General features: G+C 49.6%; 1 protein-coding gene across 4 annotated transcripts in view; it reads left to right on the top strand.

The window, feature by feature from the left end:
* The window catches only part of CACNG2 (calcium voltage-gated channel auxiliary subunit gamma 2), a 55218-nt gene extending 40814 nt beyond the window's left edge, over positions 1–14404 (top strand). For 2 of the 4 annotated variants that reach the window (XM_026052283.1, XM_026052281.1), the window contains 4 exons: positions 7614–7697; positions 11525–11665; positions 11999–12528; positions 14108–14404. In XM_026052283.1, the coding sequence (XP_025908068.1) occupies positions 7614–7697; positions 11525–11665; positions 11999–12528; positions 14108–14365 (1013 nt within the window). In that variant the 3' untranslated portion in view covers positions 14366–14404. Of the gene's footprint in view, positions 1–7613; positions 7698–11524; positions 11666–11998; positions 12578–14107 lie in introns of those variants that run through there. The other 2 variants (XM_026052282.1, XM_026052284.1) reach the window with 2 other exon arrangements.
* The last annotated feature ends 8765 nt before the right edge of the window (positions 14405–23169 follow it).

Genomic DNA, 23169 nt, shown 5'->3' with positions numbered 1-23169 from the left:
TGAGTGACTGTCAGGAAGGACTGCAGAGAGAAGTCAATCAATAAAGGGTGAAAAAGCCAAAATAGGAAGCTGGTATGGGTTTGCACAGGACTTCTCTACCTGCTGCTCAGTGGCCACTCGGTCTCTCCTCCTCTACCTCATTGTCTTCTCCCTACTACTACCCCATACTTTTCTACTCCCAACCTTTTCCTCCCTTACCAACCTGGTACTACTCCCAACCTTTTCTTCCTCACCCATCTATGCCAGTATTTCTTTTTTTTTTTTCATTTATTTAAACATCCTCTAACTGGATTCACCTTCCTCAAATTGATACTCTAAGGCATTTTACTGCTGTAGCTTTTGTCATTGTTATCTCTTTCCTCACTCATTGTGGCAGGGCTGGTCTGCAAGGCAGTGTTTGTACCATTTTTACTGCAGTAAAGCCCCTTTATTATCTGATTCTTAGCAACAGCTTTAGTGAACGTATTTATTAATAATAAGGTAAGGAGAGCTAGTAGAATGGTTCTGCCCTGTAGAAAAAGGAGAATATTCTTTAATAACTATAAGATCAATTACCATTTTGCATCAGCTCTTTTGCTGTATTCTTCACCACAATATTTGAATGATTTCCAGTGGCACATTAAGTGATGGGGCTTAATATCAGTCGTATGTGGTTTGTTCTTTTATCCTTTCCCCAGGGARAGAATTACATATGCAGCATACTGGTTATTTTGCTAGGGTTTTGTTTGTTGTTAACATATGCACTGCTGCATGTGTTGAGGAAGGCTGCATCAAAGAATGGGCATCACATTTGGATCGGAATGCGATGAGATTTATGATGGTCCCTTGTCACCACGGGATCTGCGCTATTGYTGCAGTTTAATCCTTGAAGATCCTGTTTGCCACCTCAATGAGCTTCACCTTATAGTAAAAAGCTCATCTGACCCTGAGGAGAAAAGCTGTGGACACTTTGATCTCAAAATTACCCATTTGAGTTAGAAAGCACTGTCACTAGCACAGCAACCCCTRTCACTGTGCTGGGTCAGAGCTGCTAGAATAGCATGTGCTGATGCACMAAAACAACTGTCCCCTGTAGCATGGGAGCCATGTTTACTGGTGAAGCCCTGCAGCCTGTAACCTCAGCCTTTAAATGTGTACTGAGGCATGTGAAAAATACGTGTGCTCATTTTCTTAAGGTGAAAAGATTCTCCTGGAGATACAATGAGCACTTTTGGAAAGCCAGCCTTTCTTCAGGGCATGTCATCATGGGTGAATAAAAGCCTGTGAGAGTTGCCTCTGTACCCTGTTGCTGTATACCTTGCCTGCACCAATTCCCCCCAGGTCACTAGGATGTTTGTTCTTGGAAGGGTGGAGCAGACTCATAATGCCTTTGAAAGGCCCCGTGCTTTGCTTGGCAGCTTATGAAACTTCATTCCTTCCTCTTGAAGTCATCTCAAGTCGAATACTCAAAACCAGAGACACTTGGTATCACTCATATCACTTTTTGAGAGTGTTRGCAAACCTCCACACATGGAAAACCATGAATAAGTATGAAATACGAACAGTTTACAGCAGATCTCTGRTTTTTTTTCCAAGCCCAGATAGTAGAATCCTGAATTTCTAAGCCTCACTTCATTACCTGGTACTGAATGGACCAGCTCTGAAACGGGGACCTGGGGCAGGAAGAAGTGTTCATGTCCATGTCAGACCACTATTTACCCACCATTCACACTTCATTCTTCACCATTTTTTCATGGGTAAATAGCAAATAATAGTTTTACCTCCAATCAAAATTACTACTAAACCAGGAATCCCAAGTGCAATTTTGGGAAATCATTGACATTAACAGTTTTGTGCTTATTGGGGATGTCACATCAAAGAGCACTTTTCATTTGAAACAGAAGATAAAGAGACTTATCTGACCCAAAATATGACTGAACACTATTATATTTTTAATATAATACCCTGAAGCTATGTCAAATATCCTAGGCTAAAACAAATATGCTGAGGTTAATATAAATATTCTAGGATATTATAAATATCTTTAGGTACAAAGATGTAAACAGAATCCCCTCAGTGGTGCTCAGTGACAGCATGATTAGCAATGGGTAAAAAATTAAGCACAAGAAATCCTGTCTGAACATAAGAGAGAACTTTTTTACTACTACATTGCTTGCACACTGGAAGAGGTTGCCCAGTTAAGTTATGGAATTTCTACTCTTAGAGGTAATCAAAACTCAACTCAGCATGGTCCTGGGCAAGATGCTACATCTGATCCTGTTGAGCAGGGGGATTGAACAAGAGCTACTTATCAAGACTCAGAGGTCCCTGACAACCTCCACTCTGTGATGATTCTGTATTTCCTGAGGCAAGGATAATACACCACAGCCATTTGCAGTGGAAAAAGAAGGGGTTTAAGTGACTTGCCTAAAATCATGCAGGAAATGTGTGGCAGAAAAAGATACCGAATCCTTGGCCAATATCAGACTTGCCTTCTGAGCTTTTAGAGTCAACAGCTATATCCATCCACTTTCATTTATTTCTCTAGAAATGATCATGCCAAAACCTCTGCTAAATTAGAGAGTGAGACTAAAGGAGAGCTCTCAGTGGATTGCTTTTTTCCATAAATGGAAATATCACAAATCATTCTGGGAAAACAGGTCTTTCTGTTCTCTGCCCTCTTTGTCTGCTTCTTTCCTTTTGGACATCTTTTCCTCTACCTCTGGCTCCCTGTTTTCAGATGTACAGTCCTGACCATTTAAAAGTGTTCCTACTTTGCAGGAAGGGAGTAGCTTTTTATTCTTTGGAACTTACTATTATCTGATGGATTGCACTCTGCAGGCAAGCAAGACTTCTAAAAAAGACGGGGCTGCACAAAGCAATACAAAAATAAACCATATCACCAACAATACTGAGCCAGATTCTCATCAGGGGCAACTCAGTCTGACTCTCACTGCTGCAGAGCCGACTGCTGCCAGCTGTCCTGGATAGACAGCGTGTACCCAAATGATGACCTGGCCACATCGGAGGAGGACTCTTTAAGGGCTGAACACCCAGTTCGCATTGATTTTCATATATCTTAGACACTCAGACCCCCTTGGCTGTCTGGCAGGTTACAGCCTACTGTGCTGTCTCTGCTCTTGATGTCCCAGATGAACAACCTCTGTCCTGGACCAGGCATWGTGAGATGCCTCTTGTGCCAGTCCTCAGGATGGTATTTTCCAAAGCTTTGGCAGGCAACAAGCAACTTATGGGGATCTCATCCATGGACTCACAAGAATCCCCAGGGGGTTTAGAAGCTGTTCTGTGACTGTTTCTTAGTGTTAAAGGCAAGGGGAGAAAGGGAGGCAATGCGGGACTGGAGCTAGGAGTATTTTTATGGCCCTCTCCAACGTCTCTGTCCTGTGTCAAGACAGATTCTGCAGCCTGCATGTCTAAAAGCAGTCCATGCAAAGGATCCCTAAACAGACTTGTCAGGGAGAGTGAAGTGGCTGTGATAAATGCGACTGAGAAATAAGAGGAAGATCTGGTGGATGAGCATGAGAAACAGGGTGAGCGGACAATCTGAACTGCACTGGGACCTGGAGGAAGGGGGAGAAGGTGGAAGTGCTGAAGATTTCTGAAGAGGCTCACATGGGAAGCTTGAGAAATCAACACCTGCCCATTTGGAGATCGCTGCATAAAATGGCTCAAGTCAAGAATGGGAAGGACAAAGGAACATGAATACAGAAGAGACATTGCTCTTATCCCTTTAACCAGGTCTCAAAGCCCTACATGTCCTTCCAAATAAGAATTTCCTCTTCCTCAGGCTTTTAGGAGTAGTAGGAGTAGCTGCAGTGTGTGGCAAATGTCTCTTCCCTCGCTGGCTCTGCAAACTGCACGTGTGTAATCAGAAAAGGCTGCTTTATTTGTCCTTGTAAATGCTGCTGAGCTGTTCCATCCCCCTCCCCATGTGTGGCTGAGGGACTTTCACCAGCACAGGTGCCAGGGAGGCTTTTGAACCATCTCAGCAGGCCACAGATGTCCATGAGAGGGTTGTCGAGTGACCTTGGAGCAAGAAGTGACATCTAGGCTTTCCCCACACTGAGCTGTTTTCTGAACCATTGCCATCCATCACTCACCTATTCTGTGCATTTGTACAGTCCCTGATATTAGTGCACTGATACCACGTCCTCTTTAAAAAACATCCCTGTACATCATAAGGCAGAGCAGTGCTGTTAACCCCGTTTTGCAGAGTGGGACTCTAAGGCACGGAGATAAGAAGTGATTTTAATAGCATGTCTGTGGCAGAGCAGAAATTGAAACTTTTTCTCTTATGTTCCCAGTTAGCAGGYTAATGACCTAAATGCTTCATCCTTTCTACATCACCCAGATGAGCCAGGAGGCATTGGGGGAGAGAGTGGTAGAACAATTTAATAGGCGATATCCAGAGTCTTGGTGTCCTACACGGAGTACAGATGAAGCAGTGACTAAGGTGGGATCAACACTGGCCGCCTCCCTTCATGAACACCAGCAGGGCTGAATCAGCGTGGCGCAGTGTCAGTCTGCAGGGAAGGGCACCTCCTCAAGGTTGTAGCACTTCAGCCAAGTCAGGGCTAGTTAGCCCAATGGACAAGGACCCATCTGAGCCAGATCATGGAGGCCTTTGGAAACTGAGCACCAGAGGCAGATTTTCAAAGAAAACATGCTGTTTCAGTTCCTGGCATTGTCGCTTCACCTTGTCTAAACATCTGAATCCCAAGCTATCCATCTCCCACAAGTCCACATAAAAAACACCCTGCACAAAACAGCCTTTTTCCCAAGTATCTTGATTCTTCTCATGGGGATTAATCGGGCTAAAATATAGCAAGCAATGGAGCAGAGGGAAAGAGAGAAAGCAGGTAAACATGGTACAGAGAAAGGGGCTTTCCTTCTCCACATGGCCAAATACAGCGTCTCTTCCCTTCCTGCCTAATTTCATCCAGGCATCTCTGGTTGTGCTCTGTGTGCCTTGCTCTGCCTGTTTCCCCAACATATCCTGCAAGGACCTGGGCACTCAGTGCTCAGTGGGATGGCTTCAATCTGATGACCAGAGAGCTGAAATCTGATGCTTGAGGCTTTCTGAATAGCTGCACTGAGATGCCTCAGAAGGCAGCAGTGTTTGTGTGCCTAGCTTGAGCTACCAGGCTCTGATGGGCAGGCTGTTTAACACTGAGGTAAAGGCTATAAAGGCTGCTGTGTATCTGCACAGGAAAAATAAGTTTTCCACTTGCAGTGGGCTGAAGCTTGCTCTTCCAAAGCCTGAGAATGTAGTAGAGAGAATGCCTGTACAGCACTGACCCACAGCCGAAAGAACAGGGTGATGAGATGCCTGTCAGTCATGGGCAGCTAACCCCAGGCAGTCAAGGGTAAGGAAGAAAAAAGGCCTCCTACATGTTTTATCAGCCTTCCTCACAGCTATTTAAGTCAAGAAGTAGCAGAGTGGGATTGTGGCAAGGAAATATACTCAGCTACGAAGTTTTCCTTGCAAAATAACCGCGACTGAGAAGCAGGCACTTCTTGAATTGCAAGAGGTGTTTAATAACTTCCTTTCATATCCCACAGGTTCAGTGGGGGAACAGCATTCCAGAGGTACACAGAGACTTTGTTCCTACCTCCTTTTCCTCTTACTTAGTTCTTACATACACATACACACTTCCATGTGCTGTGTTGTCTATCTTCTTCCTAGAAGTCTTTTGAACTACTAGTTAAAGATGATAACTATCTCAGAAATATTTGATGCAGGCAGACAGGATGCAGAAGGAAGAGAGCATGGGTATTGGTTTGGAGGAAATCAGCAATATTTGTTCCACAGTCATGTGCTCAACGTTGCCTCCAAAAGCATCCCAAATTTTGCTCCAGCACAGCTTGGCTGCAAGAAAAAAATGGGGGAATGCTTTATACTGAGTTCTTCCCCTGGATGTCCCAAAATACCAATGGAATTCATCAGAATAAATCTTCTAAAATATTACTCAGGGACCAAATATACTCAGGGTTCCTCATGACCAACCCTTCCTGGTGTCAATAATTACAGCTATGGTGATCCTGTGAWCCATACATTCTGCTTGTCAGGCTGCTCTGGCAGCAGGGTCCAGGACCAGGGTGGCAGCCTGACTTCCAGGTTACCACAGCACTTCTGCCTCTTCAGACTCAGGCTGTAAACTCCCCTGCCAAAAGGTTCAGTCAGGCCGGGACTGACAGGGACAGGTCTGTCATGGAAAAGGCACAAATCCACGGAAGGAGAGATTCTCTTCCATAACCTCTTGCTCTAAAGCCACTTTGGTGACTGAACACCAATTAGGGGATCCACAGGATAACCATGTCCAGCCACGCACCTCATGAAGACCTTGCATCCTTCCTTTCCAGCCAAACTGTGCCCGTTGATTCTGTGTTAGCAGACTGCCAATGCAAGAGTCAAGAGGGATATAAGCAACAGTGGGAGAAAAAGGTTGGAGATTTCCCAGGAGGTATATGGAARTTGCCTTCCACATGACCACCCCTGTGCCTGCATAAACATTGTGATACCTCAAGATATTAGTCAACCAGTGACCCTGATGTCTGGATGAGGCCCATTGATTACCCCTTTAGAGGGGTATTCCTGATTCAAGGAGAGGGAGAGAGAGAGATGAATGACAGAAATAAGAGCCTGATAGAAACCCAAGATGATGAGAGACTGGAAAGATTTCTCTGGCTTCCTGCTGGGAAAGCTTTGTTGGTCATAGAATATGTGAAAGATGCTACCCCAAGACCAAAGCAGACACAGGCAGAAGATATGTAAACCAACCCGATGCAACAGACRTACCAGAGGAGCTTCTCTCACTCACGATGGATGATTTTGCTCCCGCACTGCCAAGGGGTGTTTTGCTGCAGAGCTGCATCCACACACTTCTGCCAAGCTTTGCGTAGACTTAGTATCTGAGAGGACACAAGAGGAGGCCTGATAAAGGTGTATAAAACAAGCAGTTGTACAGAGAAAGTGGATTAGAAGCTTTTGTATTTCTCTCATAAAACCAGAACAATGGAATATATCTCACCAGAGAAATGAATAGGTAGCAAAATGATAGCTGAGAAAAACAAATATTTTCCCACAGAAACATAATCAACYCACCATACAGCACTGCTGGAACTCACTGAAGCCACACAAGGTGAAATTCAAGTGGAGAATGGGTGTTTCTATAAATATACAAATATCTAAAGTTACTCCAGCAGATATTAACAGAAATGATATTAAACATGATGCTTTGTAGCTTAACCTAGTCTCTAACCACTGTTCTCATCCCAGCCTCTCTCAGAGGTGGGCACAAATCTCCTGTCTGATTCAGAAGTCATATCTTCCAGCAGAAGCCTTTGGTGATGTCCACCATTGAACAAGTGGTGCTGCACTAGGTGGATGTCAGGTTGGATCGAGATGACAATTCCCATGTTCCTGTGCAAAAGAAAGGCAGATGCCTGTGCATGTGAGGAGAGTACCAGGACATTTAATGGGCATCCATATGTGAGTGTGTGTGCTGCCGGGGAAAAATGAAGGGAGGGCATGAAGAATGAAGCAGAGGGCAGTTGTTTCCCCGGGTTGGTTTTTGGTGTTCTCATTTGTTCTTTTTTCTCTTGTTCCATAGGGAATTTTAAAGGTCTGTGTAAGCAAATCGATCACTTCCCTGAGGATGCAGATTATGAAGCCGATACAGCAGAATATTTCCTCCGTAAGTCTGCAGGTTCTTTTCCTTTGCAATTGCTCAAAGGTGTTAGTGCTGGGTGTCTTTTGCTTTCTGAAGATGACACAATTAAGATCCTGGGTCCCTTGAGGCTTAGCAAGCTAGAGAAAGCAGCCACTGGAAGAGCTAGGAGGAGACCTTCCAGAGCTTCTGAACATCTGTCTCAGAACCTCTTTATCCATTTTCACCTCTCTGAGACCATGTCCATGAGACAATTTCAAATTCATAATGACAACAAATCGGATTTTTAATGATTGGCAATCAACTGTTATATAAATTCAGTCTCTTATCCCAAATCTGATGGAAAGCTCCTGACTAACTCTGAACTTGAAAAAGGTACTATCTAAAATCCCCTTTCTAAAGGGCAAGGCACATTGAGACATGGGCTGGTCTGCAGAGTCTTCCTCCTACTCTGGCACACCATAGCAGCCATACTTAACAGTCCTGCTGTCTGCGTTTGAGAAAATAAGTCCAATATTGAGAAAGCTAGAGCAGTATGTGTGTGRGGACATGTGTCTGGAACAGAAGGAATTTATATTTCCTTAGCTGCTACTCTACACATGTCAAATTTAAGAAATAAGCTGATGGAATAGACCATCTGAGAGGCATTTATGTCAGCATCCTGTCACCCTTCCCCAAACAACACTTGTATAGAGATGGTTGTGGAATAGTGGGAATGGGATGTAGAAGAAAAGGCAGTCTGAGTTTCTTGCCTAGGGCCCCTGGAAGACACGCTGTAGCTCAAGCTTACTGTGTCCCCATAAGGAAACCTAATCTGAGATCAGAGTTCAGCTTGGAATCTGCAGGTAGACACCCCATGTGAACAGGGACAAGGGAAGCAGTCTGTTACCAGGGCAGTTCTGTATTACATGTTGCCCAAACAGATCACAAGCGACCCTCTACACCTGCCACAGAAGCACRACCTTGCTGTTCCTTTAGCAGATCTAAACAGGATTCCTTCTCCTCCTTGGCCCCGACATTGCTATCCTTTCCTTCTTCCACAAACACATCTTTTGACATCATGAAAAGAGCTCTTTGCCCTTTAGGAGTATGAGATAAGAGCGTTTTTTACCTTCCAAGGTTAAGCATCAGGGATCTCCAGGGCCCAGAGACTTTCAGAATTGCTTCTCGTCATCTGGATGTGCTCAGCTGGATGTGGGAGCCCAGCCCTGCAGCAGAGATGGGAGAGATAATTCAGGCTCTGTGAAGCTCATTTGTATGTGCAGAGGCAGACTTTACACAACTTCCTCTTGGTTTCTCAAACAGTTCTTCACCCACTGTTATTTTAAATAACCCCAGGGAGACTGTTTCTTTTAAATGCCTTTCTACAGAACTGGTCTCATAATCCCTATATGGCCCTTGAATGACAGAGCTGAAGACTTGTGTTTGATCCATTTTGGCACAGACTGCCCCTGAGGGCAAATCAGCTATTGCACAATTGTTTGGGATTGAGGAAGCCACTAGCATCAACTGAACTTCAGAAAGAAGGATTTTGTAGGGGAAAAACATGTCAAGAACTATGAATCTGTTTCCTCAGAGGGAACATGATCAGAAGAWAAAATATGTCTCAATGTTAAGACCCAATGGTTCCCCCCAGGATAGAACCCCTTTTTAAGGGAGAACTAGGTTTAATGGAAAATTGTCCAGGAAAAAATGGACCTCTTGGGTTCCTCAAAAGGGAAGGAAGACTTTTGCTAGCTTAGACCTGACTGGAGAAGGACCCTAGAAGACAACTTCTTTCCAATATTTTTGTCCAAGTGGAGTTCCTGGGAACTCTGTGAGGATGACGCCTGATGGCACTGGCCAGAGTGGTTAGGAAGCTGTCAGACTTTTAGTCAGCTTAAGTGACATGCACCAGGGGACCAAGAGGACAGGACGCAGCATGTCCGTAGCCTGGACAGAAGGGCTCAAAGTTCATTTCTGTCCGTCTTTCACATACAAGGACCGAGGTTTCTTAAAAAAAGTCTAGTGTCAACGAGGAAGTAGAACCATCACTGTATTTCTTCGGTAGTACACTGGACTTAGAAGGTAGGCAGATAAAATAAAGAGCATCCAAACACCAGAGTGAATCCCCTTCTCTTTAGATCAAAGGCTCTGAATCTTGGAAGACTAAGTAAGATTCCACAATGCCTCTCTCTTTCTCAGCAACATGCTAGCATGTTCCTTCTAAGAGGCAGAATGCAGCGCCAGAGCTGTCCTTATCCTTCACATAATCCCTTTAGCTCCCCATGTCAGCTTGCAAATTTGTGTCCTCCCAACAGATGTGAATTTCAGAATAAAGGCCTGGCCAAAATAATGTGGTGAGTGGAAAAGTGGAGTGATTGCAGAGAGACAGAGCATCCTTCTGCAAACCCTTTGAACAGAAGACGTCTGCTTGATACTTATTTACTGTCATTTAGCTTCTTGTCAAATCCTCCTTTGCTTTCCAGAAGCTACTAAGATCGTTATTATTACTGTCCCATTCCCTGAAACACAGCCAGGCAGAACTGGAAAGCAAGCAAGAGAGGTTTCACCCTGCTTTTTACATTACCCATGCAGAACGCCTCCTAAAGCTGGTGCCTGGTAGCATCTCAGTGCATGTCAGCAGAGCCTAGGAAGCACAGTCTTCACTTGCTTGGAGAAAAGCCCTGCGTTTGCTTCAGTCAGGCTCATTCTTGTAGGAAAGGAGAGATTTGCTTTCATCCCTCTCCAAATCTTTGCTCCACAAGGAGAATTGTACCAGCCCATCTGATACCTTTCTTTATCAAGTGCAGCTTCATTTCACACTTTAATGGCTTATTTTCTCCTGGGAAGGGAGGAGGGAAAGCTTTCCTAGCAAAATATACAAATATTGGCAACACAAATTCATGCAGACCATTAGTATCTGCTGGACAGCGTATGAGCAGCGTGTGTGTATGTGTGTCTAAACATACACACAGTCACTGCCTTTCCCTGCATGAATATGCAAGAGTTCCCCTAGAAGCTTTCGTGTGTGTTTTACATGCATTTATGAGCATACGTGTGCATATATGCCATTGCCCTCTGCTGGCTGAGCTCTTCCAGTATCGACTGCTGTGGGTGTGTGAGCTGGCACACACAAACCAAGYGCTGTCCTTCGGAAGGAGACCAGTTGTTCCATCACTAGGATAAGGCCTGTGTTTTTGGAGCTTAGGGCTAGGAGTTCTACTTCTCAATCCTCACTGCAGTCATGGAGCAATGCACTGCATAAGGGGCTGTTTCCCAGACCTAAAAATCTCTCCTTGAGAGGCGAGTGCCCTTTTAGGATGATTCAAGATTGAGCAGCTCAGCAGGAATCATCTGGGTTGCTGCTCTTTGAAAAAATGGGCTCAAGCAGCATTGCACTGCGGGAGGAGAGACCAGATTGTGCTTGGGCTCTTCATCCAGCCTCTAGGCCCACCAAAAGTATGRGAAAAAGAGACTTTGTGAGAGAGTCAAGCAGCGAAGGGAGGTTATCCACAAGCTTATCCACATCTCCCACCAGCCCCTTGGCCCTCTCTGTATGCCCTGCTCCAGGCCACTGGCTTCAGAATAGCTTCAGCGCCTATCTAACACGTGGGAGAGCTGCTTGTGACCGCTCGTTTTCTGACACACTTTGTTTCTCTCTCTTTCTCTCCACCTCCTTCCGTCTCTTTATTCCTCTCTCCCCCTCCACGCTTCCCTCCTTCTCCCTCACCCACAAAACCTGCTATTGTTCCCCGACCCKCTTCCTCCTCTCCCCTGCCGCGCTCCCTCATGCTGGTGCTGCTGCCATGTCCCCCTTTCCTCTCTCTCACATGTGTGCTGCTATTTCTACCCCCTCCCTCTTTCCTTCACAGGGGCTGTTAGAGCCTCTAGTATTTTTCCGATCCTGAGCGTGATTCTGCTTTTCATGGGTGGACTCTGCATTGCAGCCAGTGAGTTCTACAAAACCCGACACAACATCATCCTTAGTGCCGGCATCTTCTTCGTGTCTGCAGGTAAAGGGGCCAAGGTGGCTTGCAGAGGCAGGAGAGGGGGCGGGCTGCCCAGCTCAGCTGCCCTAGGGYGGCAGGTTTGCACGGGTGCTTTATTCCAGGCTTAATCGAGGGCAAAGCCACCCTGCTGACGAGGCTTAGCAGGGGGGTGCCTGGGGTGCCCAAGGAGAGCTGTAGGAAAGTCAGCCACACCACATGTGGGCTGGTAGCCCTCTTGTAACCCCCATCCTGTGGCCATTCCCACAAGCAGAGGGAGCAGGGGCTTAACCCCAGAGCTGCCGCGGTGCTTCCACCTCCTGAGGGTTTCCTCTCTCTCCCTTGCCGCCCGGCTCGCAGGTCTGAGTAATATAATTGGCATCATCGTATACATATCAGCCAACGCTGGAGACCCCTCGAAGAGCGACTCCAAGAAGAACAGTTACTCCTACGGCTGGTCCTTCTACTTCGGGGCCCTGTCTTTCATTATAGCCGAGATGGTGGGAGTGCTGGCCGTCCACATGTTCATAGACCGGCACAAACAGCTGCGTGCCAACGCTCGTGCCACGGACTACCTCCAGTCCTCTGCCATCACCCGCATCCCCAGCTACCGGTACCGCTATCAGAGACGCAGCCGCTCTAGCTCCCGTTCTACTGAGCCTTCACACTCCAGGGATGCCTCTCCCGTCGGGATCAAAGGGTTCAACACCCTCCCATCAACAGAGATCTCGATGTACACGCTGACCAGGGACCCGCTGAAGGCTACCACCACTCCCACCGCTACCTACAACTCCGACAGGGATAACAGTTTCCTCCAGGTTCACAACTGTATCCAGAAAGAGAACAAGGACTCTATCCACACGAACACAGCCAACCGTCGGACCACCCCGGTATGAAGCCTTCACCAGGAGCTGAAAATGGGGAAGGAGCAGGCAGGAGGAGGGAGGGTGGGCAGGGGTGGGAAGGGTGGAGGAGGGCAGGGGGCAGCGGAGGTGGGGAGGAGGTGAAAGCGCCCCTGGGGGGGGAACCTTCCAAACGCAAAAAAATAAAAATAAAAAAACAAAATAAAACAACCAACAAACAAACAAGCAAACAAGCAAGCAAGCAAACAAAAGCAAACAAACAGAGAAAACGCAAGGAAAGAAACAACAATGAAAAAAAATCTTAAAAAAAAAGGAAAAAGAAAAAAGAAAAAAAAGAAAAACTTTAAAACTGAGAGAGAGATTTAAAAAATAGAAAATAAATTTAAAAGAAAATGCATGATTTCCCATGTACCATTATTTTAACATTTAATAAAAACAGATTTAAAAAAATTAAAAGGGAACCAAGAAATAACAAACAATAAATCAAGTGGGAGGAGGAGGAGGCAGCTCTTTGGATTTGGGGGGGTTTATGCTTTACTTTTATGGTTTGTTTCCCACTTACTTTAAACCCAGCATAGACTCACAGGCTCCTTGGGGGACAGGGGACGGCGGGGGGTTGATTAGCAGTGACTTCTGTGTCCTTGGGCAGCCCGAGGGTTAAAGAAGATCTCGGTGCCGGGGTTAATCATGACCTGCTCAGTTACCCCACACCCTGGGATCCATGGGGATTCACTTGTCCCTTGTGAGTCCTTGGGGGTTAGCAGGGACTCCTGTCCCTAGGGAGCTCAGGAGCTGATGCTGAGTCACTGGTCCACACTGTTCCCAGGGGGTTCCTGGTGACCCAGCCAGGCTTCCCAGGTCCTGGGGATCCTGGGGTTAACAGTGACAGTGCAAAAAGCAAACAAACAAATTAAAAAAGACAAAAAAAGTTTATTTAAAAAGTGGCATTTTTTAATAAAAAAAAATATAAATAAATGTAAATATAATAAGTGGATTTACTTGCAAGAAAAAAAAGATAGTATTTTTTTTCTTTTCATTTTTGTTTTCTCCAGCTTTAAACTGTGAAAATAAGTGGGAAATAGGGTGGGAGACAGGTGCACACAGATCTGCAAAGGGAGTGGGGGGCTTGTAAAGAGAAATCAGGGCTTGAATCCACTCAGCAGAAACAACAAACAAACAAACGAAGCACCAGGAGGCCAGAGATGCTCTGCTTGGAAGCAGAGGACACGCTCCCCTTGCACCCGGGGGCTTGGAGCTAGGCAAAGGTCTCCTCCCGGAGCGAGGAAGACGCCGCCGCTGCAGCGGCGCTGGGCGAGCCCAAGCAAGGGCAGTCCGCCGAGGAGGCGGCTGCCGCTCACACGCACGCATGCACACACGCACACGCGCGCGGCCGCGTGCACGCCCGCGCGCGCACTCTCCTGTGAATGCTCTGGATGCTCCCCGGGGCAGCCACGTCGTGGCCGGCCCCGGCTCTTCGGGGCCGCTCCTTGGGCTGCCTCAGATTGGCCTGGCTCGGTCAGGAGTGGCCGGCCGGGCCGCAGCCACGCAAGGGGGGCAYGGCGAGGGCTCACCCGGCCGCCCCCTGACACCCATCCTGTCCCCCCAGCAGGTACACGCAGCCTGCGCTGACGCAGACCCGCACGGGAGCCGGCCACCCGCTGCTTTGCCTTTGCGTGTATTTACCTTCCCGGCCCCGGTCCCGAATAGCTGCAGCGAGCCCCCAGCTCTGCCTCCGTCGCTGGCCCTTCGCGCTCCCTCGGCCCGGGGCCGTGCCCGGGAGAGGCACGAAGCCGCCGGGTTCCTCCGCACCCGCTCCTCCGTTGCCTCCTCATCCCCGCCTGAGTCTCTCCTGCTGTGGGTCTAATCCCCCGCCAGGGCCTGACTTGCAGCGGCAAGGGGCAAGTCAGGCCCCTGCCACCAGGGCTCCCGGCTGCACAATTGCCCCTACACCCCGCCGCAAGCCCCGTCCCCYCTGGCAGCGCGGGCAGCCGGCCTGGCACCCAGCACCACCGCCTTGCCCAGGGCAGCACGGGGGTCCCAGAGGCACCAGGGGTCCCAGGAACCGCTGTTCATTCCTGCTCTGTGTTCACGCTGCTACAGGGACGTGCGGAGGGCAGCGGGGAGCGAAGGGCAAGGGCAGGGGAAGGGCATCAGCGCGTCTCTGCGACGCCCGGCCGGCCGCCAGCTGGCACAGGGCAAGGCCTGGCCCCCGGGGCCGCCCGCGGCAGCGGCCCCGTTGCCAGCCACGCGCCCCGGCAGGTGCGAGGCTGCGGGCCCGCGGCGCGGCGCCAACCCGCCGCGGCGCAGCTCAGACCCACTTTTCTCGGCTTTTTCCATTCCAGTTTCTGCTGCTCCAGTTTTACGAGCCTTGAAGTCCCACAGTTCGGCTCCCACTGGAGTTTCTGCTCTGTTCCTTAAGCGCATCCTGACCCTCCCCGCCCCCAAATGCTGCTGCTCTGACTTGCTTTTTCCCCCAGGCACAGGCGAGCAGGTTCCCCTCCAAGGCAGGGCTGGGGAGAAGACATGGGAGATCCACAGAGCCGGGAGGCTCCCCTGGGCTCTAGGTGGGCGCAGAGGTGAGCGCTGACACAGCAGCACAGGGCAAAACGAGATGGGGTGTCCTAGAGGCCTGGCTCGGCGTGCCCTGGATGTCCAGACTCCCTGCTGATATTTCATTCCCCTGCCTTCCTGTGAATCGCTCCCTTACCCTATCATCCAACCCTTAAAAATATATATTTAAAAAAAATTATATATATAATATTATATATATATATATATATCAAAAATTAAAAAGACAATCCCTCAATCCCTAGGAACGCATTAAAATTGGTTTCCCAAACTCCAGCATAGACAGAGCATGGTATTTTGGTTTAAATCCAAAGCTGCCCTCGAGAATTCAACGTCTCGCGGAGCTCGTGAGCATTCACAGGGCGAAGTGCAAAGCCAAGCAAGCCCCCAAGTGTGAGAGCGGGTGTGTCAGAGAGGGAAGGAGAGAGCGCCAGAGAGCGCTCAAGAGGCGAGAAGGACAAGGGCTGGCAGGGAAGCTTTTTTCCAAGGATATTGCTCATGTCCAGCTCAAACCAGTACAAGAAACCAACCTCCATTTTCTTTATTTTGTGTTTTTTTTCAGACTGTTAAAAAGAAAAAATTTTAAAAACAGAAAATTACAAAAAAAAATCCTGGTACATGAAATAAAGATTTTTTTTTTATAACTTGGTCCTTGTTCACGTGGATTTTATTGGGGGATCTTAAAGAGAAGAATGTCCTGATGTGCTGGAGGAGTACCTGAAAAAACAACAACAAAGTGAATATATTGCAGACAGCTTTGTCCTTTTTTGAGATTCAGATGATGTTCTTGCTACAGCTGCTCTTCTCAAGCCAATCTTTGCAATACAAGAACGAAAGATGAGGCAAGAGTCTTAAGGAGATGGGTTTGCCGCATTGCTTTTGAACTAGATGCAGTTAAACTGGAGTCATGTATTCATCTGTCCTTGAAAAGCAGCCAGATGCAATGTGAGCTTTTCCTTCCTTCTTCCAAAACATCTGGTTCAGTGGCTATTTAACTCACAGTGTTGTCCCTCCTCTGATGTTCCCTGCTTTTCTTAAACACCAAGTCCTGGAGTCTTGTGACTGGAGGGGATTTCCAATTTTCATTTAAAGCTCAAAAGAACATAGTAACTTCCGTGAAAGCAAGTTACAGTGTTCAGTTAGTACAGGCCTAAAGGCTCAAAAAGAAAGACAATATAAACTATACCTAACTTTGTTTTATGGTTTCATGAATTTTAACCACTCCCAGGATTTCGGGGCAAAGAGAGACCCATCTTGTGGTTTTGTTTAGTGGCTGTCTAGTGGAAATATCCTGGCCAAACTCTGCTTTACAATTGGACTAAAGAGTAGGAAAGTTATATACACAGACACACAASATTCACGAGCGCTGTGGGATCTGATCTATCCTAGCACTCAAAAACGTGGCTCGAAAACTCAGAGGGGAATGGGAGGCACTCAGCCCCATGAAAGATGGGTGCAGAGGCCAGGGACCAACATGAAGAATTATCTGCAAAGCCCTGCACAGCCAAAGCGCTGAGCCAGAGGCAGAATCAGCAGAGCTGATTCTGATGCTCAACCTCACGTGAGTGTTGATGCTCAACCCCACGGGAAAAGGCTGCCCTCAGGGTGTCTCTGGCCTGGCAGAGATGGGATGTACAGGACAGAAGGATCCCCTCACATGCTCTCAGGATGGGTGCAATCAAACATGCCCTCAATGCTCCTAGATGAGCCCTGGGGCCCACCAGTGCCCAGCCTGTGCATGGTGGGGCCAGGAGAGCAAGGCCATGGCGACACAGCAGAGAGATGAGAGCTCTGCAGAGGGGGCAAGGCTATGGTGCTGCTGGGCCAGGGGGCACAGGAAAGCCCAAGAGGGCAGGTAGCGGGATGCCAGGGSTAAATCATGGCACTGTCCCAAACTGAGCAGGGGCACCTGCAGACAGTACAAGGGGTGACTCTGGTGAATGCTGGGGCAAAGCGGCACCTCTGGAGTTGGTGGGTGCCCACGGGGATGTGGTGGGACTGCCTAGTGTATAARCAAAGCACAAATGGGGATGGGAGTGTATGGCAAGGGTAGGGCAAGGCTCCTGGCATTTCTTCAGACCTTTCTACCTGAGGCTAATTTCCAAACTCAGATGCATCGTCCTACCTATAAGCAGCAGCTCCCTGTTGTACAGAGAAGGAATAGGTATGTGAGGGGGTGACTTGTCCAGAGTCCTATCGGCAGTCACTGGAAGTCTGAACCCACAACTGCACTTATTCAACCATTTTGTCATCACCTTGCCCAGGAAGGGCACCCAACACCCTGTCTTGGAACCTACCCTTGGCGACTGTGAGGTGACTGTCATGCTGCCATGTCCCCTTGTGTCCCACTTCGTTACTGGCAGCAGGGACACCATCAAAGTAATGAGATACCCTTTCCCTCTCCTAGTCTCCTGTTTTCCCTCTTTCCCTCCTCAGCTTTGGCTTTCTGACTAGACCAGAACTCTGGTCAGACATCCACATGCTCATACAGAGCTCATCATGGGGTAGAGGGCTGAAGGTAAAATCATTCTTCAGGAAGATGGGGAAGAGGCAGGGTGACTCTCTCAGCAGGCACTGATGAATTGCAGTGTGTCCAGTGTATTAATAGGGATGCAGTTCTCCCTGCTGCACCTCTTCAGGTCAATACCAAAGTCCGGCATCCCGGTTCCCCAAATGACTCCTGGGGCCAACTGTAGTCATCTTCCCTGAGCCTTCTTTGTCACTCTCCAGCCTGACCCACTTTGGCTCCCTCACCCTTCTCCTTTGGGCCCTCCCAGTTCCCCCAGTAGTACCTGGCAGCCACTCCAAGCCCCAGCCACTCACCAGAGGAATGCAATGGCCACTGCAGTGAAAGATCAGCCTGGACTGATGTGGGACCACAGGTAAATACATATGACCTCAAACCCCAAGGCAAGACTCCAAGGTTGAAATATGTTTAGTCACTTAGAGCCACGAAAGCACTCTTCTCCTGCCTCACAACACACAGAAGGGGCTGTGGGGCTGAACCTGGCTGGGCTGTGACCTGTGAGCCCTTAGGCCTCCAGTCTGGGATGCGGACATCTCGGGGAGCTGTGCATCCCCCCTGGCATTCCCTCAGTGCTCTGTGTGGACCCAAACCCAGGCTGCCCCTCCTCCCTCCCTCCCATTTCTTAYGCTTGTGTTCTTGGCTTGGCTGCCTCTCAGTACACACAAATCTTGTTCCTTCCCCCTCCAAGTCCTTTCAGGGCTTGGTTCCTTGGCAAGCACCTCACACGGCCCAGTGAGAAGCCAGAGGCCACATCCATCCTSCTGGCCCACTCCACCCACTGCAGCTAGCTGTGGCCTTGGTGCAGAGGCAGAAGAGCTGTAGGCAGCCCGTGGTGCCCAACACAAAGTATCTCTTATTGTGTCTATTTCCTAGGACCATAAACCGCTGATGTGAAGTCTACATAGGAAGACCCCCCCAAGACCTCTGYAGCCGTGAAGGCCTCATGGCTGCCCTGGAACTGGGCTGCAGGCTGTGACAGGGAGCTGGCACAGAGGTCTCCAATTCAGCAGTGCTGGCCAGGCATCATCTCTCCCCTTCCTCTCCCCCCAGCCCTTGTCTGCTGCTCTCTGTCTCCTTGCCGGCTCAGCTTGCAGCAGGGGCTGCCCCTCTGGGGTGGCTGCTATCAAAGCCCACCATGGCCCTTTGATCTGCGGCTGGCAGAGTCAGCCGGCRGGACGCTTCATCACAGAGATAATTGCAGGCACCCGCCGCTCCATTTCTCTTCCTCCTCTGGGGACGCTTTCCACAAGGAGCCTGCATGGAGAACGAGGGCACGAGGAAGGGAGGGCAGCATCAAAGCAGGCCGGGCACTGGCGCAGGGAGACGCGCAGGCAGCAAGAGCTGCGGCAGGGGCTGGGGAAGCTCCTTCCAGGGTTGGCTCCCCTGAAAGTGGGACAGCAGTAGGAGATACCCCTTAGGGCTGCTGAGATCTCCGAGGSGAGTCAGGGCCCCAGCCCCACTGCCCATGGGAGGCCTCGCCGGGAGCCGCTGGGGCTCATAGCTCAGTCCTCCTGCCTCCCAGAGATGCTGCTTCCTTGCCAGGCTCAGAAAGTCTTATTTCTCCTCTCTGCTTCTTCCTTTCTTCCTCTCTCTTTTTTTTCGGTTTCGGCAATAGAAGGAGAAAGGCAGGGAAAAGGCACAATCCTGAAATTAGATGTGGCAAATTCTCTCAGCGCTCCAGACAGGGCCAGCCTCCGTGTAAGAATAATTAATACTAATACTCAGCACTTATACAGCACTTTTCATGTTCAAAGCACTTTACAAACATTAACTAATTAATCTGTCATATTAAGTGATGTCTTAAAGGGGCGGCGTTGAAAGCAAAGGGCTTGTGTGTGGGTGTGAGTCCTCATTTCCCCCGTCTTCCAGGATGTATTAACACTTTGGTGGGCATGAGACCTTAAAATGTTACCAGGCACTTCTCCTGGATCATRGGTCTCAGTGCTCCTACTCATCTCCCCCATTCCTGGCAGTGTGGTCTGCTGGGCCCCGGCTATACCAAGTGTAAAAGGGTGGGCAGCACATCAGGATTTTCTTCTCCTCTGCAGCGCTGTGCCTGCAGGCTCCGCTAAAGATCGAGGGCTTAGCAAGCTGGGAGACTTCCAGCCTTGTGACTGAGAGATTAGTTAAAATATTTGGGTTGGAAAAGCCCCTCAGTCTCAAGCCACAGCGCGGGGTGAGGGCAGCTAGCAGACCTTCTGCAGCACAGCAGCAGCAGAGATGCAGCGTGCAAAGCCTGCTGACATGCTCAGCCAGACTCCATTGCTCCCCAGCCTCTTTCCAGACCTGGATTCCTCCTCCAGTCTGTCACTCCAACACTGAGTTTGGCACTGCCTGTTCCAGAGGAATCCCCTTCCCCAGCTTTTAGGTGCTGGAGGGCATCCTTCAAATCTGAGGACGTGCTCTTGAACACTGGGGAAGAGATGAAAAGGGGCCAATTTTTTTGCCAGGAAAGGTTCTGCCCTGCTCAAACAGAGAAGAAAACCAGCCCCCTAGGCAGGGAACCTAAGACTTGGRAAGGTTTCCCAGCCACTAGTGGAGCCGAAGGGCCCTTCCAGAGGACCCAGCAGAGTATCCAAGCTTGAGAGCTTGCAAGGACACGCTTAGCCCAGGGGAAGAGGACCGGCAGTGGCAGCAGGACCAGATCTTCCCCAGCTGCAGAGGCGAGTGGCTGAGGACAGGTTTACCCCAGGAGCAGCACAGGGCACGSGAACGTGCCCGGCAGAGGGGCCACTGCCGAGCAAGGGCTGGCTATAGGCGCTGGTGCCTCTGCTCCGGCGCCTGCTCTCTGCTCTGGCACCTGCTCTCTGCTCCCCACTGCCTCTCCAGCACGCGCTACTCTCTCGGGTTTGCTTCTGTGGGAGATACTCCGAGAGCTYTGCGTATGGGGAAGCCCAGACACTTCGCTGTTAAATTAGCACAGGGCATTTAACAGCATCATTTAAGTGGTTTAAACACCTAGGAGTGGTAATTAGTAATAATGGTTTGGTAAAGGAGGAAATTAAGACCCAGGTATGGAGCCCAGTACTTTTCTCTGCAGATAATTTTTAGTGCCAAATGACTACAGAGAAAGGCCAAGCACCTGACACACAAATCTATTGTTCTATTTGCATGTGAAGACTTACACAAGGGAGTAAGACAGACACCTATCTCACCTTTCAGAAAGCAAACACTGAAGCCAAGAAGGGAGAAAGACTTGGGAAGAAGAGCTCCTAGAGAGAGGGGCTGGTGAGCAGTGCAGTCAACCAAATGAAAGCCACAGGAATAAGCAAGGCTGACAAGGGAAAGCTAAATGTCTGTTTTAGCTGGGAGCCCTTTTTGGCTGGGAAGGAATTACTCCATGGCTACAAGAGCTTCTCCAGGACATGCTGAAGCAGAGGATAAGGGCAATATCTGGTCCTCCAAGGAAGTTTTCAAAGAGGTCGCCAACAAGACATCAGGTACCATACACACAGCATCTCTGGTGCAGGACCTATCTCCTCTAGCTAGAGTGAAAGTCAAGATACCGTCCTGACTAGGGTGAATAAYTGAAGATGCCTCTTCCTTCCCGGAAAGTCACCTTCCTTCCCGACAGGTCACCAGGAACACCCAGCACCAGGTCACCAACTCCTTTCTTGGTACATCCAGCAGACAATTTGGGGGCTACTCAGGTGTCTTTTAGTTCCTGTCCAGGCCCTCTTCCCTCTGTTCCCTGAAACAGGGAGCTAACAGAAGTGTCTGTCGAGTACCTGGCTCCTAGAGCTGGGACTGACCCCAGTCCCCTCTAAGAGAGGCCTCCTACCAGTGCCTGCAGTGGCAGGCAAGTCGCCTGACTCATCCTGGCCAAGGGAAGAAGAAACATGGCTGAGTGCTCCTGCATGCTCCTCTAGGATCCCTCCTGGAAAAGGCAGTGAACTCTGCTTGAAAACACATTGACTGCAAGGAAGGGGACAGGGATATCAGCAGTTACAGCCCCAGCCAGGAGCAGAACCAGGCTTCACTGGATCCAGTGCCCTCCTGCAACACTGCAGCTCCCGGGCTGGGCAGCACCTGGGCTGCACAGAGAGTCCACACTGCACACACGTTGCTCCTGCAAGTCTGACACACGCCGCCGTGACAGCAGAGAGCCCGGTGTAGGACAGGCTCTCCAGAGCCCTAGGATAGGTCCTGGAAAGGCCTTTCCTCRTTGTCCACCCAGCAGCACACGAGTCCACCAGGGCACTCTCCAGCTGCTGACAAGAGGCCCCAGGCTGTATTCAGTCCAGCCAGCACAAAAACAAAAGTGTCACCTGAAGGCAAATAAGCAGCAGTCTTACAGGCAGTAGCTTAAGCACAAGGACTGCCTGGTCTTGCTTTAGTCATCCTGCTGGCAGCAAAGCCAAGCAAAGCTCAAGCTCCTGGGAGCAGAGGCCAGAGCAGCCCAGGGACAGCCATCAGCAGGCACTCCCAGGGYCCTGGTTACAACTGGCGGTGTCCCCTGCTACCTTCAATAATCAGGAGTATATTCCCAGACCAGCTTTACAGGGATCTGAGTCTTCAAGACTAGAAGGGACAACTGTGATGTCCCAGTATTTGTGGTAGATASCCTGGCCCAAGGGAAACAGCCAGCAGCATTAGCTGGTAGAGAGGGGTTAGGGAGCTGCTGGGTACTGGACTGAGGTGAAGGCCCCAGGGGATAAGTGATGGCCATTGGGCTGCCCAGCTTCCCATGGGCACAGCAACAGAAGCAGGAGACCGATGGATGGGGTGCACATAGAGCCCTCATGTTCCCGGGCGGCAAATCCCAGCTTTGACCTGGCTCTGGCAGAGCTGATGCAGACGTGAACTGTTCTGGCAGAGCGTTGTCATTTGTGCCACTTTTACACCGTGGAGGGGAGTAACGTGTGAATGACGCCAGGCGCTGCTGGCCTCATTTCGCTTGCCCTTTATTGAAACCTCCGGGCCTATTCAAAGGTAGGAAATGGGGTATGGAGAGATCCACCAGAGTTAGAAACCTTGCGTGTGCAGTGAGGAGGCTGTAACAGCTCGTGCGTGCGATGAGAGCTAACATGAGGAGGCCTCTATGTCCTCTGCAGTGACCAGCCCTTGACATTGCGGAGAGTCCCTTGGAAGCCAGCTGGCCCAGGACCGGCAGCTTCAGCAAGGGGGTCAAGATATACAGCATGGGCTAAGTCCCAGGAACAGATCTGCAAGGGCAAAGCGCAGGGCTACGGAAAAGGTTTTCACTGCTGCTGCTCCTCCCACCCCTTCTGATCCCCTCAGGGATGGAGAAAACAAGGGACTTGCTCTCTAGGGACCTGTCAATCAGAATCTGCCACCACCATTTAATTTTCTGAATTTATCCCTGCCAGGAGCACAGGCTCTCTGCCCATTCCTTAGCAGGCAGTGCCATCCCGTGGGACAAGCTCAGCATAGCAGGGAAGCCTCGGAAGCGCAGAGTGCAGGAAGCGGYGCAGATGCACAGCTCTGGGACCGGGTGGGCCTGCAAGAGCCCTCCCAGCTCTCTGCAACGGGACAGGAACCCAGTGTCCCGTTTGTGTGCAGGGGACAGCCGTCCAGGCAAGCAGAATAAAACTCTCCTAAGTGGTCTTACC

Source organism: Nothoprocta perdicaria, unplaced genomic scaffold (assembly GCF_003342845.1).
Source record: "Nothoprocta perdicaria isolate Ctin4 unplaced genomic scaffold, notPer1 scaffold_86, whole genome shotgun sequence".
Taxonomy (NCBI): Eukaryota; Metazoa; Chordata; class Aves; order Tinamiformes; family Tinamidae; genus Nothoprocta; species Nothoprocta perdicaria.
This window is presented reverse-complemented; position numbering and strand designations above follow the sequence as displayed.